This window comes from Ambystoma mexicanum, chromosome 4q (genome assembly GCF_040938575.1).
Source record: "Ambystoma mexicanum isolate Mex_15411 chromosome 4q, UKY_AmexF1_1, whole genome shotgun sequence".
Lineage (NCBI taxonomy): Eukaryota > Metazoa > Chordata > Amphibia > Caudata > Ambystomatidae > Ambystoma > Ambystoma mexicanum.
The window spans coordinates 724,395,437-724,411,107 of record NC_090928.1 but is presented as its reverse complement, the minus strand read 5'-3'; the positions used below and the strand labels follow the sequence as shown (position 1 = coordinate 724,411,107).

At 42.0% G+C, this 15,671-nt stretch overlaps 1 protein-coding gene across 4 annotated transcripts in view; it reads right to left on the bottom strand.

The window, feature by feature from the left end:
- The window catches only part of LOC138467966 (synaptosomal-associated protein 25-like), a 752,318-nt gene that overhangs the window by 287,961 nt on the left and 448,686 nt on the right, over positions 1-15,671 (bottom strand). For all 4 annotated transcript variants that reach the window (XM_069608316.1, XM_069608318.1, XM_069608315.1 and 1 more), the window contains one exon: positions 4,628-4,669. In XM_069608316.1, the coding sequence (XP_069464417.1) occupies positions 4,628-4,669 (42 nt within the window). The remainder of the gene's footprint in view (positions 1-4,627; positions 4,670-15,671) is intronic.

Genomic DNA, 15,671 nt, shown 5'->3' with positions numbered 1-15,671 from the left:
CCGACGGAGTCGACAGAGTCCAGAGTCCAAAGAGCCCCTATAAGGGGCCGCTGGGCTTTTAGCCGGGGGCATGATTCCTGCTCCCGGGGATGCTGGGCCTGGCCTGGTGCTCCGGGGGTAGGCATCATGACAAGGATGGCAGAAGGTACCCGAGCAGAGAGGGGCGACAACGCCCGTTGAGGTTCCAAGACTTTATCATGGACCCGGTCTAAGCCGGGGTCCGACAACTGTTAGTGTGGACTCAGTTTGTGGTTTGGTTATTGTTAATGTTTAATGGTTATCTTTGTTTGGAAAAAAGGAGGGATGTTGTGTAGTACGCAACGGTTATGCGCATGCACGAGCCTCGTTACGGCTCACGCATGCGTTCTTCAATAAACGAGGTCCCAAGACGGCAGTTGCCACTGGGACCCCATACCAGCAACACGCGTCCCGCGTCTGCTCATTGCGTGTGTGCGTGTGTGCATGTGGGTGACCGGGGGCACACCAGGCAGCCAACAGTGTGCAGGCGGAGGTACAGAGCCAGTCCCTCTAAGCATATGTGTCAGGTGTGCATCCAACACTATGCATTCGATAGCAGCACCTGCGTGGATGCAGGGCTGCAGTCTGCAGGCCGTTTATATTTGGGGTACACAAATGTCTGTATTACACCATCACCTAGACCTGACTTGTTGCGAGCCTGCCAACTGCTAAATGAGCGAATGCCTCAGGGTATCAGAAATGTGGTCTGGGATGAACCTCCCACACTCCCACCTGCACATTTTGTGGGTGGCAACAACTTGCTTGTACAAAAGTCTTTGTGTAGGCAGATGTATTTCTGTGAATACTGCCAGACACATAATACGTAAGTACAGAATTCTGTTTGTGAATATGGACCACAGTTCTAAACCTCATTTCGGTTTTGGGTAATTGTCCTCCTCCTCCTCCTGCTGCACTTCATCTTTTTTTCAGTCCTTTAACTTACTTGATCCTGCTGAGCTCAGTGATGCCTCTGGCTGATTTTTCTGATGTTGTTTGCAGTATTCCATCTAGTCTATCAAACATTTTGCTCTAAAAAATTTGGAATCCTGAGACCCATAGGGCCCGGTTCATGAAAATAAGCACAGAAATGCTGCAGGGGCCACATACCGAGAAGGAAACTGCGTGAGCCTGCGCGCAGAGTAAAAAATCCGTGCCCAGCGTATTCATGGAATTTACTCCATAAAGTAACTGTATTCGCAAGTCACGTCCGGAACGTCCTTGACACGTCCCCACACAAAGCAACAAACAGCTGCGACAGCTACCTTTGCAAGCTCTCCTGGGCGTGAATACACATACCCTTCAAACAGTGCATGGGGTCCCCCGCAAGCAGTCCTGCTTCTCGGGGACCCTGAGTAGGGTCCCCCGTAACTGTATCCGGCACCCTGACAACATGCATATGAAAAATCGTAACTCATTTGAAATCTCTAAAAATCTGCGTTCTAACCCCTGTGAACTGTTCCTGCACCCCGCTACACCCCGGTTGCGTACAAGCAACCCGAAATCCGACATGCAGACCCACCTCTGCGCTGCGATACCTATGCGCAAGTGTAATTACACCTGACTTCGGGTGGTGAATAGTATGAAGGGATTGCATGGCCATTTCCCGGCCAAGAGGTTGCGCGATCGAATCCATGAATGCATCTCGTGCTACGTAGGCAATTACAGCTCTCTGAGGCTCATGATAAGTCAGAGGGCAGGTGAAACATAAAAGTGAGAGCAGAGTGATAACAAATAAAAACTCATATATTTAAAAAGAATAAATGATCTGACCGTTTCCGTACCCTATATCTGAAAATTGGCTAATTAACATAAAGCATTGTTTCATACCCACGTATTGATCGAGCACCTCCAGTGCATTGCTTTGAATGAAAACCTAAATTGTAAGTTTCTTTTTCTCCCTTTATCACTCGATAGAAGCTCTCAATAGGAAACACAAACCAGAAATTGGCTTCAGAAAACTCCACACAAACACAACATGCAGGCGATGTTTCGGTGTCAAGGTTATTGTCAAGATGAAATTCCCTTTCTTATAACATTATGACCACCTTACTAATTTAATTTTGTTCCACCAGGTATGAAATGATGTGTTTTATGGCGGCTCTGACTGCACCTCCTGATTTGGGTTGCGCGTCACGTGAAGCAGCATCTTCGCAGAACATAACAGATTAGAAGGAATGTACCAGGAGAATATAGTCAACACATTTCATACTTAACCTCATAAAGGCGGCGCGTTGAACTAATCATGTGCGTTTGATTGGATTTGTGTGTGCTTTTATTGAATCAGGCAAGACAGCATTTAGCCGCGATCCCTTCCCTCTTTGCAATGTAGCAGATTTCACCTGTGAGAATAGGGCTCTGGGAGGGATTCTATGCTGCTCCTCCTCACTGACACAAATGAGGGATTCAGATCATTTTCGAAACCAGTTGCGATTATGGGTGAAGTGTCCATACGTCATGCATGAATGATGTGCATGGCTTCCGCTGATATTCATTTAAACACAACTACGATTAAATTGTTAACATGTTTGTTCAGAACTGTGATATTGTGTTATGCTGTTATTGTGTCTTATACTAATGAAGCTGCTGTCATTTGCATGTCATTTTTGCGCTTTGGGTCCTGCAGGACCAAGGGCCTCATTACAAGTATGCCGGTCCGGATAAAATGACAGTAATTCCGGCTGGCATTTTTTCTGGACCAGCACACTTGGGGCCATGGATCTCCCGGCATGCCTGAACTACCGGTAGATCAGGCCCCTACCGGCAAAGAAATGCCTGAATAACGGGCATCCGTAATACAAGTGCCGGGGATTCAGACAATCTCATCTCATGGAGTCCTACTCCATGGGAATGGGAATTTACTGGCTCTCCACTGCCCATAATATCCCCGTAATACCAGGATATCGGGAAGCGGAGATGGTATGAGCAGTTTTTCCATTATCCCGCCGGGCGAGGTTTTGGGTGGGTTAGAGGATGCAGAGCAGAGGTTGCTATCTTTTTAGCTTGGTAAGGCGCACCAGAAGTTATCTTTGCCTGATTGCATGCGAGTGTGTGATGTGTGTGTGCCAGATGTCCAAGTGTTTGTTGGGAAGTTGTTTTTTTTAGCAGGAATGAACACACTACATGTGTGTAAGTGTTTCTGTGTGTGTGTGTGTGTGTGTGTGGGGGGGTGGGTGTCTGACGGTAGTGTGTGTCTGTTGTGCTATTCTATTGTCTTTGGGTGTAAGTATTCAGAAGGCCGTAGATCACATTCTTTGTGAAGGTTAATACAGGTGGCGTGAGGAGCAGATAAAAGAGGGTGGGACATGTTGGCAGATGTAACTGGTGAGTGAGTGCTTGATTTGTGTGATGCATGTTGTGTAAAGACAAAAAGGCAGATGATGGTTGCTAGAGAAGAATTGCTCGGGTGTCGGTTAGGGTGTGAGGTTGGGGGTTTGATGTTATTCACATCATAAAAGTAGCAGAGCTTTCTGAACATGCCATGGTACCATGGTTTACAAACACTGCAGAAAGTGCACCAAGCAGTAGTCTTCTTGGGCAAACCGCTCTGCATATCTCAGAATAGAGGGACATATGACTTTCACAGCATAGTCGCAACAGCCAAAATAATTGCAGAGTGCTGTGACATCGCAACAGCCTGTTTTCACAACCTCAGGAGCAAATTACAGAAAAAAAGTCCTGTCCATTGCTATCTTGAATATTAGCAATTTCAGTGCAGCCTGTAAGTAACAACTGTTTTTATTAAAATAGGTATCATTTTTACTGAAACAGCAGAAGGAACTCGGCAACCCATTCGGCTCCAAAAATGTATTTGTGGCCGTCATCGGTAATATAATACGCTGCATAGAAACGGTTAACTGGTAGACATGAAGATGTGGTTCTGAGTGACATCATAGACAGCATGATCGTCACTCGTATTATTTAGTACGCCAGCGTATCCCCTTGCTGGGAAACCGTTCCTATGCACTTTCACTTCTAGATGCTGTAAAACAGAAATCACATGGTGAATGTGGCAGGTCATCAAATAGCCCCACACATGTTGTGGTTTGGGTTAGGGAACATATGAATAGTGCAGAATGTCAAGTTCAATCCTGGGTCATAACAGTATGTATTCAAAGTATAGAATAATAAGGATAGGGTGCCCCCACAAACCAAAGTAAACATCGAGAAATCCTAATGTACTCATAGTGTAAAAGATTCTATCCTTTGGCTTTGACTTCTTCTACACAGGATGTAGATATTCCATTCTTATACTTTCACGAGTACCACATAGAGTGGTCCTGGCCTACATTCTCTGAAATGACATCTGCCACATGCCATACGATGATCCAGGTGTTCTGGACATAGCTAAGACTTTGACTAAACGTATTGAGGTTTATGAATTTTTTTCTCAAAAATCTAAGCACAAGTATTGTCCTTTGAAGGAAGTAAATTCATGGTCTGTTTATTGATCATGTTAGGGTGACTGGCTAACATACATCATCTTCATGCACATGGTTTTCTTACGAAATGTCAAAGTGGAAGTCTAATGGTAATACCAAGGGCCTTGATGAAGATTGTACAGTGTTCTATACAGTCAAAACATATGAGGAACAATTTAGGACAGCCTCACCCCTTCAACAAGTTGCAGCATTCTTCGCGTGCTTTCCAGGGACTGAAAAAGAAAATGTGTTGAACATATTTAAAATGAGAATCATAAATACACACCTAGTCATATAATAGTACATGCACAGCAAACACAAATGTTTTTATTGTTTGAGATTCATTTCACATTGTTGGTGAAGTGCTGACGCTATGATCGCATGTTAGAATACCACCAGATAATCAGAGCAGGAGTATGCTGTTATTTAGGTCAGTGAGCGAGGTGTACACATTCCTGAAATTGGCAAAGGTAAATTGCCAAGAAGTTAAGTTGTGAGTCATGGAAAGGGGGGTTTCAGGCAGTGGCAACACATACACATGTAATGATTTGCCAACCTATGAAGGAGATCCATAATTTGAATCTTGACAAGTTTACTGATATACCTCCTCTGAGGATTGCCCTGATGATAGTCAATGGGGGCTTTGTGGATGGATGTGGAGGGTAATCCTGAAAGCATTAGTCATCAATTACTGTTTAAATTAATATGATTGTTTTAGGCTACCTCTGAAGAAAGGAGTCATTCCATAGCAGTGCACCCTTAGTTTAGGGATTAGCATGCTCGTTAAGTCCTGACCCAAGGTGAAAAAAGAAAGGAAACATTAAAAGAAAGGAAAAGAAGAAAGCTGTGGAAGAGGCACATTTGTGGGGAGAAGCCACTAGCCAGGACCCACAAGCAAAATGTGAGCAGAACAGAGAGCTAGGTTGTGGCCGCAAGCAGATCTAGCCGCGAGAGTCTCACTTAGCTGGTATTTATTAGAATGAGTGCTTGCTTTTATTATCCCAATCAATGCATGGTTGGAGAAAGGGATGAATCAAAACATTCTTTTTTTGTAATAGGGGGAGGAAGCTTAAAATGCCAGCAGTAGAACAACAAATGAACCTTTCTGTTCACAAATTGCATTTGATATCCTCTGAGGAATGTCCGACTCTGTAGTCTTCTTATCCTAGATATTATCAAGCTCCAGATGTTTTATTCACTCATGTTTATGCTAACATTCTATAGTGTCTCAATTCCTTATCACCCCAAATTCAGCAATGACTTAAGCCCAATGCTCATTTAAACAATCATTGGTACACTCCAAAGTTTACACATCTGAAAAAAGTAGGCTGGCGACAGAAGAGACAGTGGCATTCTACTCTCTCCTGTTCCGATAAACAGTTATGTATACAACATTGTTTGGACTATAAAAAGGCTATGCAGCAATCAAAGATAATGTACCATTCTGAGAGGATTACAGCTCTGCACTGTACTAGTGCCAATGTGTTTAAAACTTATCAAGATTTGACTACATGGGCAGAGGAAATTAATAATATTGTTCCTACGCAATCCTTGTGTGATTAATTTGCTTCTTTATTTTGGCTAAAATCACTAAAACTAGCGTGGATCTATAGCAGTTGAACCTAGAACACATATCAATCCACCTACAGTCCCTACACAAAGATCCTCAGGTTTCAAATGCTTTGATGTTTTTGTCTACCACTATTATAATAAAGAGACTGCAGGGACTCAAAGCTTCCGGTGGGACCCTCTTCCACCTAGATTTATAAAATATCACATTCCTTTGCTGGCAGAAGGCTTAGCCAGTATTTTTAATGCCTTCTTTCAGAGAGACATCTTTCCCTCAATTGAAAGAAGCTCATGTCTCACCACTATTGAAAAAAGTACAAGTAGACCCAGCTTATCCAACACATGTCAGACCTGTATCTAACCTCCCCTTGCTGAGTAAAATCATGGCAGGTGAGGCAACCTTCAATTGTCAAAATATATAAACAATGGCAACCTTCTGTATTGCTCTCATTCTGGTTTCTGTCCTTTACATAGTACAGAGACCACAGTATTATTAATATGGGCAAAACTATCAAGCGTTAAGATATAGTGGTGATACAGCAGCACTTATCCTTTTGGATTTGTTGGCTGTGTTTTATACAGTGCTTACAATTATTTTAATACAACGTCTCAAATCAACGACCATCTAGGGTCCCTATCTGAAGATATCATCACAAACCGTGGGGTCAAACAAGGCTTTCCATTGGCCCCTGCACTTTTTCTGAGCTTCATAGGCGACTACAAGGAAACGGAGCACAAGGTTAGAGCCTTTCCACCACAAAATGGAAAGGTAAAAATATAAAGAATCCAGTACGTGGATGATATTATCCTCATTGACCAAACCGCCATTGGTCTACAGAGACAGCTAACCAAGTTTGCTGAATATATCTCAGAAAATTGCCTCGAAATTAACAAGTTGAAAACCAAAATTCTATCCTTTGGAAAGGGGCATGGAAAAAGTGACAGCTTTGCATGTTACATGGAGGGCAAACGCATTGCGAAGGTGCCTGAGTTCAAATGCCTAGGCAGTATGCTTGACAGTTCGCAACATGAAAACGCAATGCAAAAACATCTTCTAGCAAAAAGTCTAACCTCACAGGCCAAAGCTATGGACAGGAAGTATGGCCGCTTTTCTTTAGCACCTGTCGTAGATTACTACAAAGTCAAGGTTGTTCCCCCACTTGTTTATGGTGCTGAAGCCATGCCAGGGATACCGAAAAAGATCTGGCTCACACTAGAAAGCTACTATTGGAGGAAAGTCCTGAATTTGCCCAACTCCACGCCTATGGTTATAATAAGACGTGAATTGAGCCAGCTCTCACTACAATCGATAGTTGAAAGAAACACCATGATGTTGTTCAGGAAACTTTTGTTGGAGAATCGCCCTGAGCTACTGGTAGCAGTCAGTAACGAGGCGGTGGGAGGCCGATGCATTGCCCTAATTCAATGGTTTGCAGAACAAGAAGATAAATTGGAATTGATCCAATGCTCCAAAAAAGAGCTAATAGAAAATCCAACTAACATTCACAAAAAACTAAACGAACTTCACTGGGCTAGCACTTGTGATCAGGCAGAATCATACAAATTAGTTTTGCTTTTGCCGTATGTGCACCACAAACTCCATGTTCTCCAACCATTTGTGGCAAAATAACCAAATCGGAAGCTGAGGAGTACCTTCCTAAGAGCACGTTTAAACTTGTTACATACAAATGAAATTCTGGCCATTCGAGGTATGGCACCATCGAACAAATGCAGATTCTGTAAACATCCTAATGAAATCAAAACAACGAGGCACCTCCTCCTATCATGTCCAGGAGTTGAAAACATAAGGAGATCCTACTTGAAGCCCATCCTAGCTACAGCCCATACTTTTGACGAGGAGGTTTGGTGGTCGAGACAAATTGGGGGTGGAAAAACAACTTGGGTAACGGCCACAGCGAAAATACTGGACTTGATCCTATCAATGACTGATAAAGAAATGTAGATAAAGGAACTAATAATCAAAGCATAAAAATCTTTTTAAAACCCTTTGGGTTAATAAAGTATATAAAAAAAAAGATCAATATCACTTGAACCGTTCGAGCTTGGTCGGAATATTACCTAATGGACAGAAAGCAGAGGGTTCAGATGGGGGGCTTTTTTTTCATCTTGCAGCCATCTATCCTGTGATGTTCCGCAAGGGTTTGCCCTGTCCCCTCCCCCTTTTAATGTCTATATGTAAGCTGTGGCACAAATAATAGAAATGTGGTGTTTGAGTGTCAGCTATACGGAGATGAAGCTCCAATCCGGGTGGATCGTCATGAGAAATACAATGGAGGCAGAGTGGTGGAAGAATGCTTAAGTATAGTACAACAAGATAATTGCCTGTGGCTAAATGGTGACAAGATGGAAGCATTGTTGTTTAGTGGTTCTGCTGAGCCCCTCTACCTTTTCCATCACCTGGTAATCTTGGTGCCCATCTTTCCCCCATTCACGTTGCTAGAATCTTAGGTGTTTTATTTGGTAGTCAACTGTCTTTGCCCCACAGGTGGATGCAGTTGTAGAAAGTGCACAATTTCATCTGTACAACATTAATCAGTGTAACCATCTACTGGCAAAGGATCATCTTATATTCTCAGTCTACGCAGTGGTCTTATCTAGAACACAGTATTGCTTGTCCCTCTATCTGGGCATCTCGAACAAACTGGATGAATCGGGAGATGCAGTCAAACCTCAGTCACCCCTGCCCCAGCCCCCTCAGTTGTAAAATACCACTGAAAGTTGCCATTTCTTCAAGTTGCACTGGACTGGGAAAACCAGGAGAGGTATCCAACCTCATGGAGCCTTACTTACTGCATGGGATGGACTCAATCAAAATTTGGTTAAAGGAACAAGGGATGGTTAAGCATATACCGGCAATGGAACAGGGCCTGTCCATCTCAAATACAATGATGCTGCCATCACTACATGCTGATTGGAGGGGGTGAGTCCTGCCCCAAGTATTGGGCTTGCCCAATTCCCGCTCACATACCCAGCCAAAGAACTTGTAGGGGGATAAGAGCAGTTCCCAGACTGTAGCTAGACTCCAGACCACATTGATCCAGTTTAGCCAGGGGCAACCAGTTATTTCTATTGATTGAAGTGATGGGCATCCTGGACTGGGACAGGATTTTGTCCTCCCTTGTAGAGAGTTAGACACTGCAGTTATAGGGATTCATTGTCAACAGCGAAATTGTGGAGGAGGAAGACAGCTTATGGATATAGTTAAAGACAAGCTGTGGGTTCGCAAAAAGAGTCTGTGCGCTAGTTATCACTGATTAGAATAAGAGTTCCATCAAGGAATTGTTTCTAGAATATCAGCAGCATTACCACCCACGCAGCCAGACCACCCTGGCTGGAAACGAAAATTGGTAGAAGATGGGGTGAGGTGGAGATGCGCTAGATATTGCAACAGTAATACACTCAAATAATAGAATTGATGTTTTAATAGAACAGAAACAGCCGACACGTGTTTCGACACGCTGGTCGTTCTCAAGGCTGAGTAGTTTGTAGAACATAATATAACAATCAACAAAAAAGAAAAAAGAAAGAATTACAAATCAGAATTGATACACACATTAACAATATCATCGCATACACAGAAAAATTAGCAATTGAATTTAGAACGAGACAGATATATCACAACATTTTGTATAATACAAAAAGAAAAAATATTTTTGTTGGCATACCGTGAACCAGGGTTGAAGAGTAGAGTACACGAGGTGGAAGCAGTTGCAAGAATTAAAAACAGATCAGAAATTATATGATGAGTATAGTCATTTTTGAAAATGTTAAACCTGTGAATACAATACTGAAATGGTGATCCTATTTAAGGTATATAGCAGTCAGAGTATAAAAAATATGCATATAAAACGGGACAGTTCCCTTGAATAGTGCGCAGAGACACCGGAGCCACCAACCATGCACTGAAAACACCAATCACTCAATAATTGTATAGAGAAAATGCCTTGAGGTAACAAAAAGGTCATCAATGGCCCTTGAAAGATCAAAAGAAAATTCTGATAGAATAAGACTAGAGTCCAAACTAAACACATTAGTAAACAATCTAGGCTTACCGTACGAAGAATGAATATGTTGATAAATCAAGATGGGGTGATCCCTAAACCAAAATAACCATGGGTAAGTATGAAGGGAACACTCAGTAAGCGAAACCAATAATTGTGCAAAGAACCAACAATGCAGGTGAAAAATAACAGATTGCCATACCTCGAAAGAAGGAGGCGATGTGAAACTCAGTGGAACATCGCATACAGAAGACAATCCCTGCCGTAATGGCCGCACATGTATATTACCTTCGAAACAAAAATTAACAGAACCGTGAGGATACTGGTTGTAAAGCAAAAAATGCAATTAAGCTGGTGCGTGGCTAACAAAGTACTTACTCGTAAATCGAGCGAACAGATAACACGGAAATCCCCGAAAGCAGCTGTCCGGGGGAAAGAAGGGCAAGAAATACGAGAACGCAGCCGACGTCACGGCGGTGACGTCGGCTGCGTCGCAAGAAACGGGCGTCGCGTGAATGACGTCAGATGTAAACACATAATGTGTGCTAGCATACTCGGTGTTTACTGACTGGTAGAGCTGTTGTTGTACAAAAGTAAGACATATTAGTCAATATGAAAGAAAAACAACACAAGCTAGGGATATATGGTGCTGGTGCCGTCATGCAATGCTTAGTGGCTCCGGCGCAGTGCAACCCCATTCACCTGTTTGGGACATAGAGCTCAATATGAAATGAACAATAAAATGTTATAAAAAGACAGACATCTCATTATCAGTATTGAGACCCCGCGTGGTGCACCGTAATAGACAAATAAGTTTGGCCTCCATTTGGCGTAGTTTCAATTGAAGATTGCCACCCCTTTTCCCCTTATGTGCCTTCATCAAGCCAATAAAACGTAAATCTTCAATATTATCCAGCTGGTGCTCCAATTGCCAATGAGCAGCCAAAGGTGATTTAGGTTCAGACATTTTTAAACTGGACAGGTGTTCCCTAATTCGGATACGTAGTTGGCGAATAGTGCTGCCCACATACAGTTTCTCACAAATACAAACGATAGCATAAACTACATGAGTAGTTTTACAGTTGATGAAATCACGTATGTCAATTTGAGTTCCAAATTTGTCACAGAAAATTTTACATTTAGTGAAAGCCCAAGGACATTGATTACAATGACCACATTTGTGAAAACCAACCGGCTGTTGTAGCCAAGTAGAAGTAGTTAGTTGTTTACTGAAAAAGGAAGGACTCACTAGATTTTTAATCGTGGGAGCTTTAGTGAAAGTAAACTTTGGTTTGGGTGTCAAGTAAGGCTGTAAATCTTTATCGAGTCTTAGAATATGCCAATGTTTTGCAACCATTTTATACAAAAGAGAAGAATCATCCGTGAAAGGTGTAATTAGAGAAATAAAAGGGGGATGTTCTTTTGACCTGGTCACATTGGTCAGGAGGTCATGTTGGTCAATTAAGGTAAATTTCGTATATGCTTTATGAATAACAGTACTTTTATACCCTCGATTGAGGAATCGCTGATTGAGGATGTTGCATTCTCTGTCAAAATCTCTTGGTAAAGAACAGTTGCGTCTAGCCCTATGAAATTCGCCCATTGGAATATTATTAATAGTGGCGCGTTGGTGGTTGCTGTGAGCAGCCAAAATTGAGTTCACTTCAGTAGGTTTTCTGAAAGTACTAGTGCGTATATTATTATCTTCTAGAAAAATATGTAAGTCAAGAAAGTCAATTTGGCATGAGTTACAGAGGCCAGTGAGGTTGATTCCAAATCCATTGGCGTTAGCATGGCATAGAAAAGCAGTAAAAGAGTCTACAGAACCCTTCCAAATCAAAGAAATGTCATCAATATAACGGCGCCACATCACAATATTTGGCACAAATTGCAATTGATTGAGTATATGCGTCTCTTCATAGAAGGCCATAAATAGGTTAGCCAAAGAGGGTGCAAACTTGGCACCCATGGCCACACCCCTCACCTGCAAATAGAATTGGTCATTGAAAGTGCGCCGTTATATTGATGACATTTTTTTGATTTGGAAGGGTTCTGTAGACTCTTTTACTGCTTTTCTATGCCATGCTAACGCCAATGGATTTGGAATCAACCTCACTGGCCTCTGTAACTCATGCCAAATTGACTTTCTTGACTTACATATTTTTCTAGAAGATAATAATATACGCACTAGTACTTTCAGAAAACCTACTGAAGTGAACTCAATTTTGGCTGCTCAAAGCAACCACCAACGCGCCACTATTAATAATATTCCAAAGGGCGAATTTCATAGGGCTAGACGCAACTGTTCTTTACCAAGAGATTTTGACAGAGAATGCAACATCCTCAATCAGCGATTCCTCAATCGAGGGTATAAAAGTACTGTTATTCATAAAGCATATACGAAATTTACCTTAATTGACCAACATGACCTCCTGACCAATGTGACCAGGTCAAAAGAACATCCCCCTTTTATTTCTCTAATTACACCTTTCACGGATGATTCTTCTCTTTTGTATAAAATGGTTGCAAAACATTGGCATATTCTAAGACTCGATAAAGATTTACAGCCTTACTTGACACCCAAACCAAAGTTTACTTTCACTAAAGCTCCCACGATTAAAAATCTAGTGAGTCCTTCCTTTTTCAGTAAACAACTAACTACTTCTACTTGGCTACAACAGCCGGTTGGTTTTCACAAATGTGGTCATTGTAATCAATGTCCTTGGGCTTTCACTAAATGTAAAATTTTCTGTGACAAATTTGGAACTCAAATTGACATACGTGATTTCATCAACTGTAAAACTACTCATGTAGTTTATGCTATCGTTTGTATTTGTGAGAAACTGTATGTGGGCAGCACTATTCGCCAACTACGTATCCGAATTAGGGAACACCTGTCCAGTTTAAAAATGTCTGAACCTAAATCACCTTTGGCTGCTCATTGGCAATTGGAGCACCAGCTGGATAATATTGAAGATTTACGTTTTATTGGCTTGATGAAGGCACATAAGGGGAAAAGGGGTGGCAATCTTCAATTGAAACTACGCCAAATGGAGGCCAAACTTATTTGTCTATTACGGTGCACCACGCGGGGTCTCAATACTGATAATGAGATGTCTGTCTTTTTATAACATTTTATTGTTCATTTCATATTGAGCTCTATGTCCCAAACAGGTGAATGGGGTTGCACTGCGCCGGAGCCACTAAGCATTGCATGACGGCACCAGCACCATATATCCCTAGCTTGTGTTGTTTTTCTTTCATATTGACTAATATGTCTTACTTTTGTACAACAACAGCTCTACCAGTCAGTAAACACCGAGTATGCTAGCACACATTATGTGTTTACATCTGACGTCATTCACGCGACGCCCGTTTCTTGCGACGCAGCCGACGTCACCGCCGTGACGTCGGCTGCGTTCTCATATTTCTTGCCCTTCTTTCCCCCGGACAGCTGCTTTCGGGGATTTCCGTGTTATCTGTTCGCTCGATTTACGAGTAAGTACTTTGTTAGCCACGCACCAGCTTAATTGCATTTTTTGCTTTACAACCAGTATCCTCACGGTTCTGTTAATTTTTGTTTCGAAGGTAATATACATGTGCGGCCATTACGGCAGGGATTGTCTTCTGTATGCGATGTTCCACTGAGTTTCACATCGCCTCCTTCTTTCGAGGTATGGCAATCTGTTATTTTTCACCTGCATTGTTGGTTCTTTGCACAATTATTGGTTTCGCTTACTGAGTGTTCCCTTCATACTTACCCATGGTTATTTTGGTTTAGGGATCACCCCATCTTGATTTATCAACATATTCATTCTTCGTACGGTAAGCCTAGATTGTTTACTAATGTGTTTAGTTTGGACTCTAGTCTTATTCTATCAGAATTTTCTTTTGATCTTTCAAGGGCCATTGATGACCTTTTTGTTACCTCAAGGCATTTTCTCTATACAATTATTGAGTGATTGGTGTTTTCAGTGCATGGTTGGTGGCTCCGGTGTCTCTGCGCACTATTCAAGGGAACTGTCCCGTTTTATATGCATATTTTTTATACTCTGACTGCTATATACCTTAAATAGGATCACCATTTCAGTATTGTATTCACAGGTTTAACATTTTCAAAAATGACTATACTCATCATATAATTTCTGATCTGTTTTTAATTCTTGCAACTGCTTCCACCTCGTGTACTCTACTCTTCAACCCTGGTTCACGGTATGCCAACAAAAATATTTTTTCTTTTTGTATTATACAAAATGTTGTGATATATCTGTCTCGTTCTAAATTCAATTGCTAATTTTTCTGTGTATGCGATGATATTGTTAATGTGTGTATCAATTCTGATTTGTAATTCTTTCTTTTTTCTTTTTTGTTGATTGTTATATTATGTTCTACAAACTACTCAGCCTTGAGAACGACCAGCGTGTCGAAACACGTGTCGGCTGTTTCTGTTCTATTAAAACATCAATTCTATTATTTGAGTGTATTACTGTTGCAATATCTAGCGCATCTCCACCTCACCCCATCTTCTACCAAGCTTATGGGTATAGGTAACTTAAATTCTGCTTACCCGAAGAGACAATATAGGAACGCTGAGGAGGTAGCTATCCTGCTTTTAACAGCTAATTTCACGGCCTCTAACGGATATTTTAGTGGGGATATTCCAGCAGCCCCGACGTTCGAAAATGATTCGTCACAAAGCATAATCAATTGCATCTTCGTTAATATACAGGCCTGGCGCTCTGTCAGTAGTTTTCATGTCCATAAAAGGGTTGAAAGTGACCACCATCCCTGGTGGCAGAAGTAAATGAGGCTTTCATGGGTTTCACACCGATATGCAAAAGTGAGCTATTGGATAGAGGTGTATCTCTTTCTGTCTGTGGCCATGCCAGACGTAACATTAAGTGGGGCAATCTCGATTAAGATACAATTTTGCCAGTGGCCTATTTCAAAATTGTTTCATTGTTAATTGAGTTTGTGCAGTGGGACTTGCAGGATGGCATTGCTTAAGTTAACTTGCATGAAAGGATGACGGGCAAGTTGGGGCATATGTTCTCCAAATCGCTGAAAACATTCTGTGGTCTTACAGAGACTCCTTCTCCATTGTATGATATGGAGTGCAGGCTAGCAAAGGGTAAACTGGTCAGCGAAGTTAGGAAAAGAAGCAAGGCATGCACGAAGTGGTTACGCGTAGCCAGAATGGAATATCGTGAGGTAATAAAAAATAAGAAGAGGGTTTGGTCCAAGGATACATGGGTTGCCCTTTTAACAGCAATAGGCAACAGTGATTCTAGGTGATTCTGGAGCCTAATAGGAGCATGTTGCAACGTAAGGCCCAATCTGCTACAGGGCTGCATACGTAGGCATGCTTGGGTTAAGCATTTTTCCACACTTTACATGTAAGAAAGGATGCCGAGCAGGGATATGCGTTGGAACGGGACTTGTGAGCTTGCAGGGAGGTCATTACTCCAGAGCCACTGGTACTTACAGTAGAAGAAGCAGAAAGAGCCCTACCCAGTCAAAAACTTTGGAAAGCGCCTAGTCCAGATAGGGTGCCAATTGACTTATATGTCAGTGAACCAGCCATTTGGATTCCATATCTGACCAAGCTATTTAATGTGCTCCTAAACAACAAGTAGTTCCAGTT